This window comes from Moschus berezovskii, chromosome 19, assembly GCF_049115385.1.
Source record: "Moschus berezovskii isolate FMDL1 chromosome 19, NW_MosBer_1.0, whole genome shotgun sequence".
Classification (NCBI taxonomy): domain Eukaryota; kingdom Metazoa; phylum Chordata; class Mammalia; order Artiodactyla; family Moschidae; genus Moschus; species Moschus berezovskii.
Window position 1 is genome coordinate 15,947,224 of NC_142478.1, and position 15,278 is coordinate 15,962,501.

At 35.2% G+C, this 15,278-nt stretch overlaps 1 protein-coding gene across 2 annotated transcripts in view; it reads right to left on the minus strand.

Annotated features, from left to right (window-relative positions):
- Window positions 1-2,797: 2,797 nt before the first annotated feature.
- The window catches only part of ABCE1 (ATP binding cassette subfamily E member 1), a 31,120-nt gene continuing 18,639 nt past the window's right edge, over window positions 2,798-15,278 (minus strand). For both annotated transcript variants that reach the window (XM_055405726.2, XM_055405728.2), the window contains exons 10-18: window positions 14,082-14,203; window positions 10,947-11,168; window positions 9,944-10,003; window positions 9,786-9,844; window positions 7,964-8,074; window positions 7,737-7,879; window positions 7,494-7,616; window positions 5,873-5,984; window positions 2,798-4,236 (exon numbers count right to left, since the gene is read on the minus strand). In XM_055405726.2, coding sequence (XP_055261701.1) covers window positions 4,189-4,236; window positions 5,873-5,984; window positions 7,494-7,616; window positions 7,737-7,879; window positions 7,964-8,074; window positions 9,786-9,844; window positions 9,944-10,003; window positions 10,947-11,168; window positions 14,082-14,203 — 1,000 coding nt within the window. In that variant the 3' untranslated portion in view covers window positions 2,798-4,188. The remainder of the gene's footprint in view (window positions 4,237-5,872; window positions 5,985-7,493; window positions 7,617-7,736; window positions 7,880-7,963; window positions 8,075-9,785; window positions 9,845-9,943; window positions 10,004-10,946; window positions 11,169-14,081; window positions 14,204-15,278) is intronic.

A 15,278-nucleotide genomic window follows, 5' to 3' on the forward strand; every position in this document is an offset into this window, starting at 1 on the left:
CATAGACCCTAATTTATAAGCTCTACCAAAAGTGAATCATGCACTCCTCAGAATCGTCAAGCTGCAGATGTTGGTATGAATGTCAGTTTTTTAGATTGATGCTTTGAGTTCATTAGAGAAACTGGAGCTTAAAAATCAACTTTTATTTTTTTTAAATCAACTTTTTAAAATACATGTCATTACTATGGTCACATTTTATTTTTCACATTTAGAAAAAATCCTAGGGATGTTAAGTATAGAAAACTGTGGTTCTTAGGGCTTCATATCTCTTCGAATGTTATAGAAATACTGCACTAGGAAATTATTAACTGAATTCAATAACAAAAATCTTTGTAGTAAGCTAGTTTTTTAAAAATGAAAACTTTGGCTTTGGATTAAATGCCTTCAGCTATACTAAAAGTAATGCTGTTTTTAGTACCTACCTAGGATATGCCTCTTTCTAGTAGTGTAACTTAGTCCTTTATACTTTCATATGTTCAGAAATCGGGGGCCAAAAATGGAGACTAGAAACCAGAAGTACAGACATGAAATGACACAAGGCTCTGCTCCACGAGGGGACAGATGCACGTGGTCGCCAGTCTCATCAGGTGAAGATGTACAGATACGGGAGGCAGACTCAGGCATGTGCAGTTGGGAGCTGGAACTCCTATGTTTGCATTCACGGCAGGAGCACCCGTGGAGAAGGAAATGGCTACCCACTCCAGTATTCCTGCCTGGAGAATTCCATGGACAGAGTAGCCTGGCGGGTTACTGCAATCCATGGGGTCACAGGAGTCAGACATGACTGCGTGACTACACTCCGGCCACCAGGAGCACCCCAGTCAAAGGGGCAATAGTGGTAACGAAACATTTTCTATAGATAGGCCTCTCCTTGCCTAATTCGATTATGAAGGAAAAAACAAAAACCCACTGACAATGTAGTCATACTTGTTTAATTAGGTTTGATGTCCAGGAATCTGCAAGCTAAGATGAAAAGTGGTTCTGAGCTGGTCATCCAGTCCCCTGGCACTAGTAATGGGAAGCCTTTGAAGAGACCTCAGAGCCAAGGTTCTTACCTCAAGGGAAATCTGTGAGTTTTATCAGCTTAAACAGGGATTTGTTTTCCTAAGAAATCTGGAAGGAATGTGGCTGTTGGCATTGTGTGGTGTTTGATGGCACCTTGTGACTTTCTCAGCATTTCCCTTTCGTCACCTTGTGGGCACAACACAGCCACAAAGTGTACCAGATGTATCTCTTTTTTATTAGGAAAGCAAAAGGGCTTCCAGAAACTCCAAGAGGCTTCGTTCAGCTTATTGGCTAGACCTGGTCAACATGGCATGCTGAGCTGCAAGCAACTAGGATATTATGAAGAGACTGTCATGATGGACTTAGCCCAGTTATGAGCCACCAGCTGCAGCTGAGCACACGTCTTATCCTACCAATTAGGCAAGGGAGGAGTTACTGGTAAGTTATAAAATGAAAAAGAATTACAAGCTGCTGAACCGATTATTTGATAATTCCGTTTCCCGAACTGGTTTTGTTTTCTCATTTATTCCTACTCAGACCATGTAAAAACTTCTACCTTAAATCTTGAAGGCACTGAAAGCTCACTACACTCTTGCCTGTATTATCCTTTCCTCTCACTAAGCTCTTGGGTGCCCATGCTGATACATCTGACCTCTCTTCTGGTTCACATGGATTATTTTACCATCTTTACAGGTTCTATTTCCCTTGCAGCTGCCTCCTCTTTTGTAGCCCTTTCTGACTCTCCAACCCAGAACTCTCTCTTGAGAACCATATGGTACTCATAACTCACCAGACACTGGGGTTGAGGGCTTTACATATATGAGCATGAAATACTAATGAGGGACTGAAATTACGTAACCAAAGTAGTTACCTAGTCTTCCTATAGAAACAGAACCTCTGTGATGAGTAGATTGATTCCTTCAACACAGTAAGCAAAACTACATGTCAGACACCAAACTACACATTGAATTTGTAAGCAAGAGAAGGTACTGGGCTTCAAGATGCTATGGTGTAAAATCAGGTTAACTAAAGTTGCATATACACTACGTTTTTAGACTGCTACATGCTGTGTTAACTATGAACAGCTGATATGTACAAAATGTAAAATTCAAAAGGCAAAAGGGGTGAGTGTGTGTTTCCTTTGTTCTGTTCCTAACCAAGTTATCCTTCTCAAAAGCACTGTTTTTGAGTGTCCTTTTATGTATTTTAGTACTTTGTGCATTTTCATAAGCAGTGGTGTCTTATAATAAACTTAGGTTGCACCATGCTTTTTTGCTTAGAAATTTTTTCTAACCAGGATAAAATGATATAATTGAGCAGTCTCATTCTTTTTAAGAGAGTTAACATCTGCACTGAGGTATTTCAGTTGGTAATAGAAATTTATAAAACACTTTTCTTTGTGTTAATATTTTAAGTCCTTTTCTATACCTGTACAAAATTTTAAGTAACATCGAATTCCTTTTTAAAATTTTCATTTACATGAAAAACAATAGAATTGATACATATTCTATATCAGCAATAAGCAGAAAGAACTGGGTTCTTATATCAAAAATATTTTACATAGTACAGAATAATTAAAAATAGCTTTTATCTTATTTTATTCAATATATTTGAAATAATCATTCACAAGTTTAACCTATCCTTAAAAATAGGCACTACTTATTTTAATATAATCCCATTTATGTACAAAGCAAACCCTTTACATATTCACACTTAGTTAAAAAGCATGAAAGGATATATATTATTAAACAAACACTGGTAACCTCCGGGAGGGTAAAATGAAGGGAAATCATTCTTTATTCCATTTATTTCTATATATTTGAAATTTTCACAACAAACATAGATTACTCACATAAATTAATTTTTTAAAAGGCCTAATGGGTCTTTGTTAAACCACTTTCCGCCAACTGTCTGCATATTAATTAAAGCTTCCGTAGTTTCAGGGAGCTCTAGAAGTTTGTCTATGTCCTAAATGCCTTTTCCCACTTGTAGTATGAGCTGGTCCCAGTTCAGGGCATTAGGCAGAAGTATACTTGAAAGTGGTTTCACACTACAGGTATCCCACTGTTCAAGAAATCTGGATCAGTTTTTAGAACTCCTGCTACACACTATCTAAAACTGAAAAAAAAAGAAAAAAGGTCAAACAGATTTAGATAATATCCTCTATGTTCAAAACCTAGAAATAAATATATTTGGTACCAAGGGATGATTTGTATTGCTATCTGGGCATTCCTCGGCGGCACTGTTGCCTTTAGGAAAAGTGGCTACAGTCCTTGGCTGCCCATCAGAAATCTGTGGAAGTTTAAAAACACATAGATGCTTAGGGACCAACTCTATAAAGATTCTGAGCCTGTACTGTACTTTTAAGGGAAACAAACATTCTTTAAAATACTTTTTCCTAAATCTTGATCAGTGATTACACAAAGGTATGTTTATAAAAAATGACATTTTGAGAATATTTACAGAATATAGAATCTTATGGAATGCTACATGTAATTCAGAATCAAGTTAGGGTCTTTTTTTTTTTTGGGTGGGGAAGAGGAGGGTGTGTTGAAATGATTTTTTTTTTGCTCAAGATATATAAGCACCAAAAACACTGTAAACAATGCTAAAGTTGGTAATAGTTTGTTTCCAGCAGTGGTGTTCTGCAGTAATCTTCCTTTGAAAGTCTAAACATACTGACAGTTTAATGCAAAGACTGAAAACAAATAAATATAATCCTGATGTTTATTTATCAAATTTAATCAGTGAAGTCATCAACTGGATTTTAAAATAAGGGCAGTTTCATTAACGGCATACTTGGCAAACCATGTAAGTGCAGAAACCTTTTTCAAGATTTTTAAAAGGGGGCAACACTGCTCAGCATTTGGTACATGAATATATAATAAACCTACTGAAAATTTTCCTATACATTATGGAAACCTGGAGGTAATTTGTATAGCTTGAAATGTCTTCATTTTAGAATGTTATGCACAAAAAGGGTTCTATCATCAAGATCAGAAAATGGCATTTTCTGTATTCAGAATAATTTACAACACAACTGGCTTTTGATGTTACAGTAAGTAAATTATACTTCAAGCTCTAGAGCATGTGGTGTATAAAACCTGATTTAAATTTTATACGACAAAAATCCCAATAAATGTTTCTCTTAATAAATGGCTTATCGATATTCTCAGATTCACTTTAATCATCCAAAAAAAAGTAGTTTCCACTCTTCTTTTGTTCTACATCCTAAAAAACAAAGAGAAGCAAACAGAAATCAACACAGATGCAACAGAAATCAACACCATTCTCCGGTATGCCAGGGCTGGATTACCCACAGTATTAACAGTGCTTACAGCAGCGTCACACAATCTCATCTGTACTCACTGGCTGCTTCTGGAAGTTCCTCATCCTATTGCTCAAAGGCAAGGTTACTACTCTGCTAACCACCTCTACCACCTACCAAAGACACCTTCTTTGATGTACATCTCACCCAAAATTCCTTTACATAAAATACTTTACACATATGAAATTTTGCTATGTAAAATTCTGTTTCCAAAAAAACTATTAAAATTCCATTTTCAGCCTTTTAACTTTAAGCTCCTGATAAAAATGTAACCATGTCAGTTTGGGAACTGCCTAGTATACAAAATGTATATAAAAATAATTTTTCCCAGTACCATTTGCAGACTGGCCGGAAATGGCAACCCACTCCAGTGTTCTTGCCTGGAGAATCCCAGGGACGGGGGAGCCTGGTGGGCTGCCGTCTATGGGGTCGCACAGAGTCGGACACGACTGAAGCGACTTAGCAGCAGCAGCAGCAGCAGTAATGAGCCATCTACCTATCTGCCTAGCAGCTCCCTTATTAGAACTCAGGTGTGATTATCTAGGATGAATTGATACAGACACTATCCTGAATAAGTATACTTGGGGACTGAACGGAGTCTCTACTCAAGAAAACTACAACACAAAGGGTAAGGTTTCAGAAGAGATTCTTATGAAAGTGCTCTAAAATTTAGTTCCTTTCTTCTGCTTAATTCACTTCTCAAAACCAAGGAACTATTCAGTTTTAATTTAAAACTTGCATTTCATTATCCTGGCTAGAGAGTAAACAAACAAAATATTATAGTGAAGGCTAAAGGCATCCAGACACTCTGTTAGGTGCTTAAGAATAAGTGGTATGCACTGTGTCTCTTGCTTTCCAAGGGCTCACGTTTTAGTAGCCAAGCTAGGGGAGTAAAATACGAAAGAGTGATGGCTAGAGGGCCATGACACGGAAGCTGTGCTTTAAGGAGGCATTCATTGCAGGCATACAAGAAACACAGAAACATTTTTTTAGCTTTTTTTGGGGGGCGATGAAGAAATGACTGCTTTCTAAAAACCGTATTTAACATCAAGTATAGGGTGCACAATTACTTTATATACCACAAAGGAAAAAAAAACCTGCCCATTAGAAGACTGCAGATTTAACCAAATATTTTGTTTCATTGTTTAGAATTTAATGTTCACTGAAGAAGTCTGTTTAAGACTCTTAAAATATACATTTTAATCATGTTGTTGTTATGCAAGCACAAAAAAAGGGTAAAAAAACTGTAAAAACTCTATTTCAAGTGTAATTTCCCTGAAAACGCTTTAAATGGCAAGTACCCTCAACACAAGTAGTACAATGGGTGTGACTCAAAGAGACAATGCAGCAGTGGCAGCTCTATCACAAGCGCTGCCTTCCAGACTGATGTATGCCATCAGAGACAAAACGCAAAGAACATGAATCTCAGAACTAAGGAAATGACAGAATTTTAATGACATAGTCTTCAATTCAAAACATACTTTTCAACTATTTACACTGAGAAATTATCTGTGATTTGAGATAATGTTTTTTACATACCTTAATTGAATTGAGTTTGTTTATTCTTGGCCTGTAGTTGTTTGGATCTCTTCTGAATGTAATTTCAAGCTGAGACAAAAATTTATTCATGCCAGCCAAAAGGGTTTGAGGACTAGGGTGAAAAATAGAATCTATCAATTATAATTGACTTTTACCGTCCCCCCAATTTAATTACTTTTTACGAAGAAGACTATTAAGAATAACTGTTTCTTCTAATTCCTCAATCATAAGTCATCTCAATAATAGTATAATCACAGTATATTATAAATCTATATTCAAAAATGTCTTTGCTTGAACAGTTTGGCTATATTTTTGTGCAAAACAAACACAGTTTAACATGTTTCTGATATGGAAAAAACATTTAGCCAGAAGTACTGCTTTAGAAAAATTAGGTGATTGCAGAATTTTAAATCTAAGACTTTTAGGGGAGAAGAAAATTTAACAGAGAAGGTACAGTTACGTTAGAAATTTGGCACTGAAAAGATTATGTACAACATAATGGTTTTTAGTAATAATTCCTTTTAAAATTTCCATACTATTTCTATACTAATCATTTTTTCTCACGTAAACTAATAGTAAAATCATCCTAAATCATATCATACTTGTGGAACATTTTAAGTATTTTTTAAATACAAAGGGAGGATCATCATTTGAAGGCTTCCCTGGTGGCTCAGATGGTAAAGAATCTACCTGCAATGGGGAAGATCTGGGTTCGATCCCTGGGAAGATCCCCTGGAGAAAGGGAACAGCTACCCACTGCAGTATTCTGTCTGGAGAATCCCATGAACAAAGGTGACCGGCAAGCTACAGTCCATGGGCTCGCAGAGCTGGGCACAGCTGAACAACTAACACTTTCACTTTTCTTTTCACCAGTCTAAGAAATTTCCCTAACAAAGTACATTATTTCGAATAATTGACGATTCTTAAATTAAAAAAAAAAAAAAAAGAATTTTAAGAAGTTTACTTAAGTACTTTTATTTCTTGGATGAATTATTCAAATAGCAAATCCATTCCTCCCTAAACCAGGAAATACTGCATTGGAATCACATGAACTTACTGTTTTTATAGGTCAAACAGTTGAATATCCATAATTTCATAGTTCAATCTAATAAGATTTAAGCACTAAAAGCATAATAAATTTCTCATTAAAAAAAGAACTTTCTCATAAACTGTGAAAGCGAGGCTTCTTTATATTTCAGGTGCTCTCTATCAAGTCAGTAAGGAGAAATTAAAGAAAAAGGAGAGGTAAGATCATTCATTTTAAACTAGGCTGTACATTTGACACCAGATATTTGGGGGATAGTAAGCTTTACCACCAACACTGGAAATTGGGCGAATCACGTACCCAAATAATGAAGCAGACAAAACATAACCAGAAAGAGAAGGTGAGGGGCCCAAAGTTCTGCATCCTTATTCCCCTGGGTCAGTGCTATACCACAATCTAAAACCCACTATTCTAACCCGTGTCATCCAATATAGTATATGAATAATCGTGGGAGTTACAAAATCACTTCAAGAGTTTATCTTATTAAAATTTAAAATAGTATGACTAATGTTTATATGCTGATTAGAAAAGTGTTGGAACTTATAATCACTTTGAATAGTTTAGAAAATAGTTTACCTGTTTGCAACTGTGTTCTTGGATGGAACACCATCAAAAACAATGACTCTATCTGCTAGATAGGTAGCCATGATGAAGTCATGTTCCACAACAAAGGCTGTCTTCTTAGCATGGAGTATGAAACTAAAACACATGGTTTTGAAATCTTAGTTTTATATCATCAAATATTCAAATGCTCTATTAAGCACATCTGTCTGCTAGTACCTATGATCACATGTAATACTCTTATGAGCAGGATATTACCGTTTGACAACTCGAGCAGCCATCAATCTTTGCTCAGAATCCAAATATGCGGATGGTTCATCAATTAAATAGACATCAGCAGGTTTGCCCAAACAAAGAGCTAATGCTACTCGCTGCAATTCACCACCAGATAATGTCTGCACCTATTTGCAGAAGAAGTTCAGTAAACCATGTAGAGATATCCACCATTTAAAATGATAAAACACCAAAAATTATTTTAAGAGTACCTCTTGATCGATGATGTTTTCAATTTGCAGAGGCTTCATTACATCAGTCACAAACTGTGGATGAGTGTAAGCATCTCTGATCTTTTCATGTAGTAGCTGGCGAACACTTCCCTGTTTTTAAAGGAAAAGTATTCAAATTTTATTTCAGTACAAAACTATTCTGATTATGTACCTTGACAAAGTTAAGCCACACAGCAAATGTGTAACAATTTGTTGCTAACAGATATCCATAGTATTTTGATGCTTATCTATCAGCTCCGGCATGTTTTGAGATTTAAAAAAGTAAAAACCCATCATGTCCAGGTAAAAAAAATAAAGCAATAATCTTAAAATCTGAAAGAAATGACTGCTTCAAGGGAGAAATCATTAGACCAGGAATACTTCTAAAGGTCAATATGTGTATCAAGTCATCTCAGGCAATCTGGGAAGTAACACAAAATGTGCAACAGTATGACAGGGATGAATATAAGATGTCTTGAGAACTTAAAAAGTTAAGTTTATAGAAAACATCAATGATGACATTTTTAATGTAAGCCAAGTCATCATAAATATTCTCAATATGAGTACTGAGGTACTGAATGTAGATACTATAGTTAATAAGTTCATTACAACACCTGCAGAAATCAAAGGAAGTTAATTTCACAATGTTTTAAGTCTCATCCATATCGTAATATATATCAGTGCCTTGTTTTTATGGCTGAATAACAACGGCTCTACTGTTTTTCGTTCCTACCAGCAATCTATGAGGTTCAAATTTCTCTATATTCCTCAGCAATACTTGTTCTTGTCTGACTGAAGTCATTTTAGTGGGTGTGATAGGGTGTCTCACGGTGGCTTCAATTTGCATTTCCTTTATGACTAACAATGCTGAGCATCTTTTCATGTACTTACTGGCCATTTGTTTCCTTTCTTTGGAAAAATGTCTATTCAAATCCTTTGCCCATTTAAAACTCGAGTTTTAAGAGTTCTTTATATATTCTGGATTGAGTACCTTATTAGATATATAATTTGCAAACAGTTTCTCCAGTCCTGTGGGTAGCCTTTCACTTTCCTGATGTCATTTGCACCACCAAAACACATTAGGTTTTTGAAGATTTATTTTGGGAAAAGATGCCAAACAGACTTAAAATAGTTTTCCCAGTAGTGGAAATGAAATTAAGGACTGTAGTAGTCTTAATATCTTCCTTAGCCACCTTATTGGAGAAGGCAATGGCAACCCACTCCAGTACTCTTGCCTGGGAAATGCCATGGACGGAGAAGCCTGGTAGGCTACAGTCCATGGGGTCGCTAAGAGTTGGACATGACTGAGCGACTTCACTTTCACTTTTCACTTTCACACATTGGAGAAGGAAATGGCAACCCACTCCAGTGTTCTTGCCTGGAGAATCCCAGGGACAGGGGAGCCTGGTGGGCTGCCATCTATGGGGTCACACAGAGTCGGACATGACTGAAGTGACTTAGCAGCAGCAGCAGCCACCTTATTACACCTGTGTGTGTGTGCTCAGTTGCTCAGTCATGCCCAACTGTTTGTGACCCCATGGACTGTAGCCCGCTAGGCTCTTCTGTCCATGTGATTTGCCAGGCAAGAATACTAGAGCGGGTTGCCATTTCCTTCTCCAGAGGATCTTACCCACCCAGGGATCAAACCCTTGTTTCCTGCACTGGCAGGCGGATTCTTTATCACTGAGCCACTTGGGGGGCCCTGGACAGAAACTGATTTGGAGAAACATTCTGATACAGTGTAAGAGTAATGCTTTAGGTATATGGACATATAAACTCTTCTTTAATAATAATAATAAAAAAAAATACCAGTATAACTCACGGTTGATTTGGGACTGATTTTCTGTGGCTTATAACTGACGTTTAGAACTGGAACTTCCCCTGCAAAATAATGCAAATAAATAAGGCACTGAAAAATGCTCAGATCTTTAGAGTCTACTACATGGAAAAGAGTAAAAAAACTCAACATTACAACTGTACCTCCTTCATCAGGTTTAAGCCTTCCAGCAAGCATTCTGATAAATGTCGTTTTACCAGTACCTGGCAACATAAAACAAATTGATTTGAAAAATGTTTCACATTGAGAGTAAATCACTATGCATTACTGGGTTGTAACTGGGAAACTAGTTTTGAAAAAATATGACAATACAGAATTCTGAAGGCTATACAGAAAATTACTTGAACTTTCATGATTCACCTCTCAAGTATCATTCTAAGCTCATTAGGAGGAATACATACTATTTAAAGTTTATAATGGCCATTTTAATAAATGGGTCTATAAAGTCGGGTTAGTTCTTGAAAGACATTTTTAGCTAAAGTATCGATGAACACAATGTATTGTTAAAACAGGACAATAACTGTTATGACTGACACCGTCATCATAAAGGCCATTTAACATGAAATATTTAATTGCAACCCAGCTAAAGACTAATATATTAACTAAAGACTGGTACACTGCAACAATCTTCATAAAATTTTTTTCTTCCACAGTTTTGTTATGATGTAAACACAAAATTCCAATCTTTTTCTAAAAATCACGAAAATGCCAGGTATCTGGCACTCAAAATCGTAACTATATTTATGACAATAACCTATTACTTAAAAATGTCAGTAATACAACTATTTACAAAGTTTCAAGGAAAACATTTTAAACTAGACTGCTTTAGAATTACCAATTTATTCTTTCCTTTCTGGTCAGTTTCTAGGATGAATAAATGTCACCTGTATCAATATATACATAGAAAAACCAGCTTAGAAAAAGATCTAATTCTCACTGAAGGTTAACAAAATAAGAAATATGAACTTGATTAAAAAACAAGTTAAACCATACGTTGTCACAAAATGTGAACCACACTGAGAAATATAGGAATAATCTAGTTCCCAGACCTATAATATAACTGAGTCAAAAATTTTCAGAGTAATTAAAATTCAGTTAGTGGATAAACAATCAACTTTCAAATATCACAGAATAAGGGAAACTTACCATTTTCCCCCAACATCACCATGATTTCAGAATCTGTAAACTCTCCAGCTACAATCGCTAACTCAAACTCTCCCATCTTTTTCTTCATTCCAGGATATTTATACATACACATCTTTTTAACTTCTTCTTCATTTGCTGTCTCAGCCACTTTAAAAACAAGTGATGCATCTCTGAATCTCAAGTTTTCTGTTGGAACGTAGCCATCCAAAAAAATGTTTATGCCTATTGGGAAGTTATAGAAATAGATTAGCAAAGATCAATTAAAGACTAAACTTTTCCCACAGCAATAAATTATCATATAAAAACCTAACCCTAGGTTCTCTTGTGAGTAATCTATACATAGATTTAAATTTCTGTGGACTTAGAGCAAGCAGTGAGACATGGTGTTTCACGTATCTAATACTAAGTTTAATTCATGCACATATACATGCCTATATATACAAACACGCACAAAGCACATCTTTTCATTATTATGTGATTTTTATATGACTTTTTCCATCAGATTTTATGTGAAAGGCTCTGATGCCATTTCTTCTGTATTTTAAAATAAAAAATTGTAATTTAAAAAAAATGACAAAATGGAGTATTTTTATAGATATAAAATAAAAGTTAAGAATTTAAGTTATAAGTATTCATTTTCATGTGAGACATAACCATATGATGAACTTATGATTTACTGCATTTGTTTTCAGATTAACTTTGCAGATTTTTAAGAACTTCATTGAACTTTTCTTGGCTTCACTGTACGAACACCATAATCTAAACAGATTTTAATAACCAAACAAAAACTAACATGCTGGTACATGAAAATCCCTCCATACTAAAGTTGTTAAGAACCACAATGGCAGATGTACAGAGATGGAAATGCGGGTTATTTGGGAAACAAAGAAAAGATCTGTTTTTGTGTTTGCTATGTGTAACAGAAGAACAGTAGCTGAAGTTTCAGAAGGTCTTGAAAGAAAGTCTAAGGATGTTATTCATTTCATTTGCAATTAAGAACCACATCTAGGCCTTCTCAGCCTAGAACACAGGTGCTCAATAAATATATACTAACAGAACAAATCAACAGATCCATTTATTCTGCCCAAATTAGCATTTTTAATCTTAAGTCATTTAAGAATTGAGAAGTGACTTTGTACAAAAAAAAATTAACAAATCAGCTTTATACACTCCAACTGCAATGTTCTCTTTTTAATTTAAAAATGAGTTCAAGCTAAAATTCCTTTATAGTTCATAAAGAGCTTTTACATATAATGTGTTAATTTCAGCATATTAAAGGAAAGCAGAAAGATTAAGTGCAGTTTGTTAGTTCAATAGTTTTAAAGGATAGGGTACATTAAAACCTCACCAGGAACTATTTCTTAGCACATGCATTAGACATGGCATCTGTAACTAGAATTATATAGTTATACAGAATTAACAACAATGGGTCACAAAGAGTCAGACATGACTGAGCCACTTTCACTTTCAGGGCTTCCCTTGTGGCTCATCTGGTGAAGAATCCACCTGCAATGCGCGACACTGGATTTGATCGCTGGGTTGGGAAGATCTCCGGGAGAAGGGAAAGGCTACGTGCTCCAGTATTCTGGCCTGGAGAAGTCCATGGACTGTATATGTATAGTTGATGGGGTCGCAAAGAGGCGGACATGACTGAACGACTTTCACTTTTCTCTAACTAGAATTATGAAAAGTGACTGCCAGGTATCCATGTTGTTATTATTAATATGATTCTAGAACTACTTAATACTTTAAGCAGAAAGTAGATTACTCTAATATTAGTTGCTAACTGAGGAGAATAAAACAGTAATTGCTTCTGCTATCGTAAGACTACTGGTAAGAAAACTGGGCAATCTCACAAGTTTTTTCTTAAAATATATCTCAATAGATGGATAGTATCTATCTCAAATATATAGGTAGATAAGGGATAGTAAGTCCTTCCCCACATCTTAAACTATTTATACCCTTTTTACAGCTTTAAAAAAAGAAAAGTCTGTCCAACTGAGAGAACTATAAGGCTACACGAATAATTATTCTTATAGAATATGGCAGATTTTCAAGATATGGACTAAGGAGACCTTTCATGTCTAGATTATTAGTTTAAGGCATAGCTGGAGAGAAGAAACATAAAAAGTAAAAATAGGAGTGAGGAAGCAGTGAAGGAAAACAGGAAAGAAATTAAAAGGAAGAAGGCATACCAGGTGGAGAGCGTACTGATTTTGTTTCAGGAGCCACTTAGTGGTAAGCTAGTTTTTAGTTTTGCCTAACTTGCTTAGGTCGGAGAAGGCAACGGCAAGCCACTCCAGTACTCTTGCCTAGAAAATCCCATGGACGGAGGAGCCTGGTAGGCTGCAGTCCATGCGGTCGCTATGAGTCAGACATGACTGAGCGACCTCACTTTCCTTTTTCACTTTCACACACTGGAGAAGGAAATGGCAACCCACTCCAGTGTTCTTGCCTGGAGAATCCCAGGGACGGGGGAGCCTGATGGGCTGCCGTCTATGGGGTCACACAGAGTCGGACACGACTGAAGTGACTTAGCAGCAGCAGCAGCAACTTGCTTAGGTAGGGAAAACACATGGAAAAGAGAGACAGTCCCTCTTTCCTGCAAGTAGTAGGAATAAGTGAAAATATACATACTGAAATGTTGTATTAGAATTTTAGTCACTCACCAGACTATAATATATTTAACTATTTTATTAGACCTTTGGATAGCCTTAGGTCCACAAACTTAGGACACAGATTAAAGATAAATTTGAAACATGAAAACAAGATGAGCACTAAATGAGTTTCAAGAGTTTTCCTACTGGTACTGGCCTGTCAAAGATAAAGCTGAAGATGACTAGTAATAGAGAGATGCTACAGAGGCCAAAATATAAAAGAACACTTTAGTATAGCAAATAAATAGTGAAACTGATAGAATATTTTTAGCCACAACAAAAACTCCTCCACAAAGAAATAGGTTATGTTTAACAACTGGGATATATAACCTTATGTATGTATATTCTATTGTGAGACTACATTTCATAAGGCCAGAGTTTTGGATGAGTAATATGACAGCAACACTTTACTTAGTATCAACAATACATTTTCTAAGCATTAATGTGAAAGAGCATTGTGAAAAGTTTTTCAAGTTACCTTCTCTTACACTAAAAGGCATAGTGACAACACCATAAGCACTTGGTACGCCATATAAACAGCAGATGAAGTCAGAGAGATAGTCTAATACACTTAGATCATGCTCCACCACAATGATATATCTGAAAATCAATATAGATTTTTATTTAAAAATGTAATACAACATATAATTAAAATTATATTTAATTATAATTAAAACATTTACATAGCTTTAAAAAACTATAGTGGAAATTTTAGGAAGATAAATACATTAAAAAAAATTAACTGTAAAGACCACATTAAACAAGTTAGAAAATATTTTCTTGGAATAAGACTCTAATCAATGTTCATATTTCAAATGGTTTTCCTAAACTAAAAGAAAAAAGTTAACATGAAAGTTTATGAATATATGAAATGTTTTGCTAATAAACATTTTTTGCTAAATGTTTAACTAAAAATGTTTAAAAGCATTTTTAAACTTTACAAAGCAGAAATAATTATATAATAGACCTAAACTGTTTACTATGCTATTCAATTTATGTATTAAATATTAAACCCTTCTACTTGTCCTGTCCCACACTAGTTGCAATATAGTTGTAGTAGGGGATGCATAGAGAATATGACATAGTCCTCAACCTGAGAACTTTCAATTTAGCTGTGAAGACTAGGAATTGATATGAAACAATACCAAAAAGACTACGTAGCAAAATGTTTTACAGGTGATAAAAACCTAGTGAAAGTCAGGAAGGAAACAGGTTAGTGTGGGTACTGGAGAACTTAATAAATGGGATGGAACAGGACACGACTTTTTAATTAGTAAGAAAAAAACAGAAACTATCAGGCAAATAAATAGTCATAAAGTTTTTACACAGTATTTCATTCCTATTCAACTCCGTTTAACATTTTCAAAAAGCAATGACCTGCAGACATCAAATTCCAACTTAATTTATCAGCTTTCTGTACAAAAACCAGCCATATTTTTATTTTAATGAAATCATTTAATCATTTCATGAAATCTTTACTCCCATAAAAATTGACTCAATTTGATTCACAATGATATACTGTTTAAATTGTCAAGCATGTCTAATTCATTGTTTTCTTTATCGAGATTCTAATTCAGGGTGTCATATTTCTATTTAATATCGTTATATGCTTTTAACAAATCTTATTTTTTTCTTCAGGTCCCCAGATAAGGCTCTTAGTTCCAAAGGAAACAAA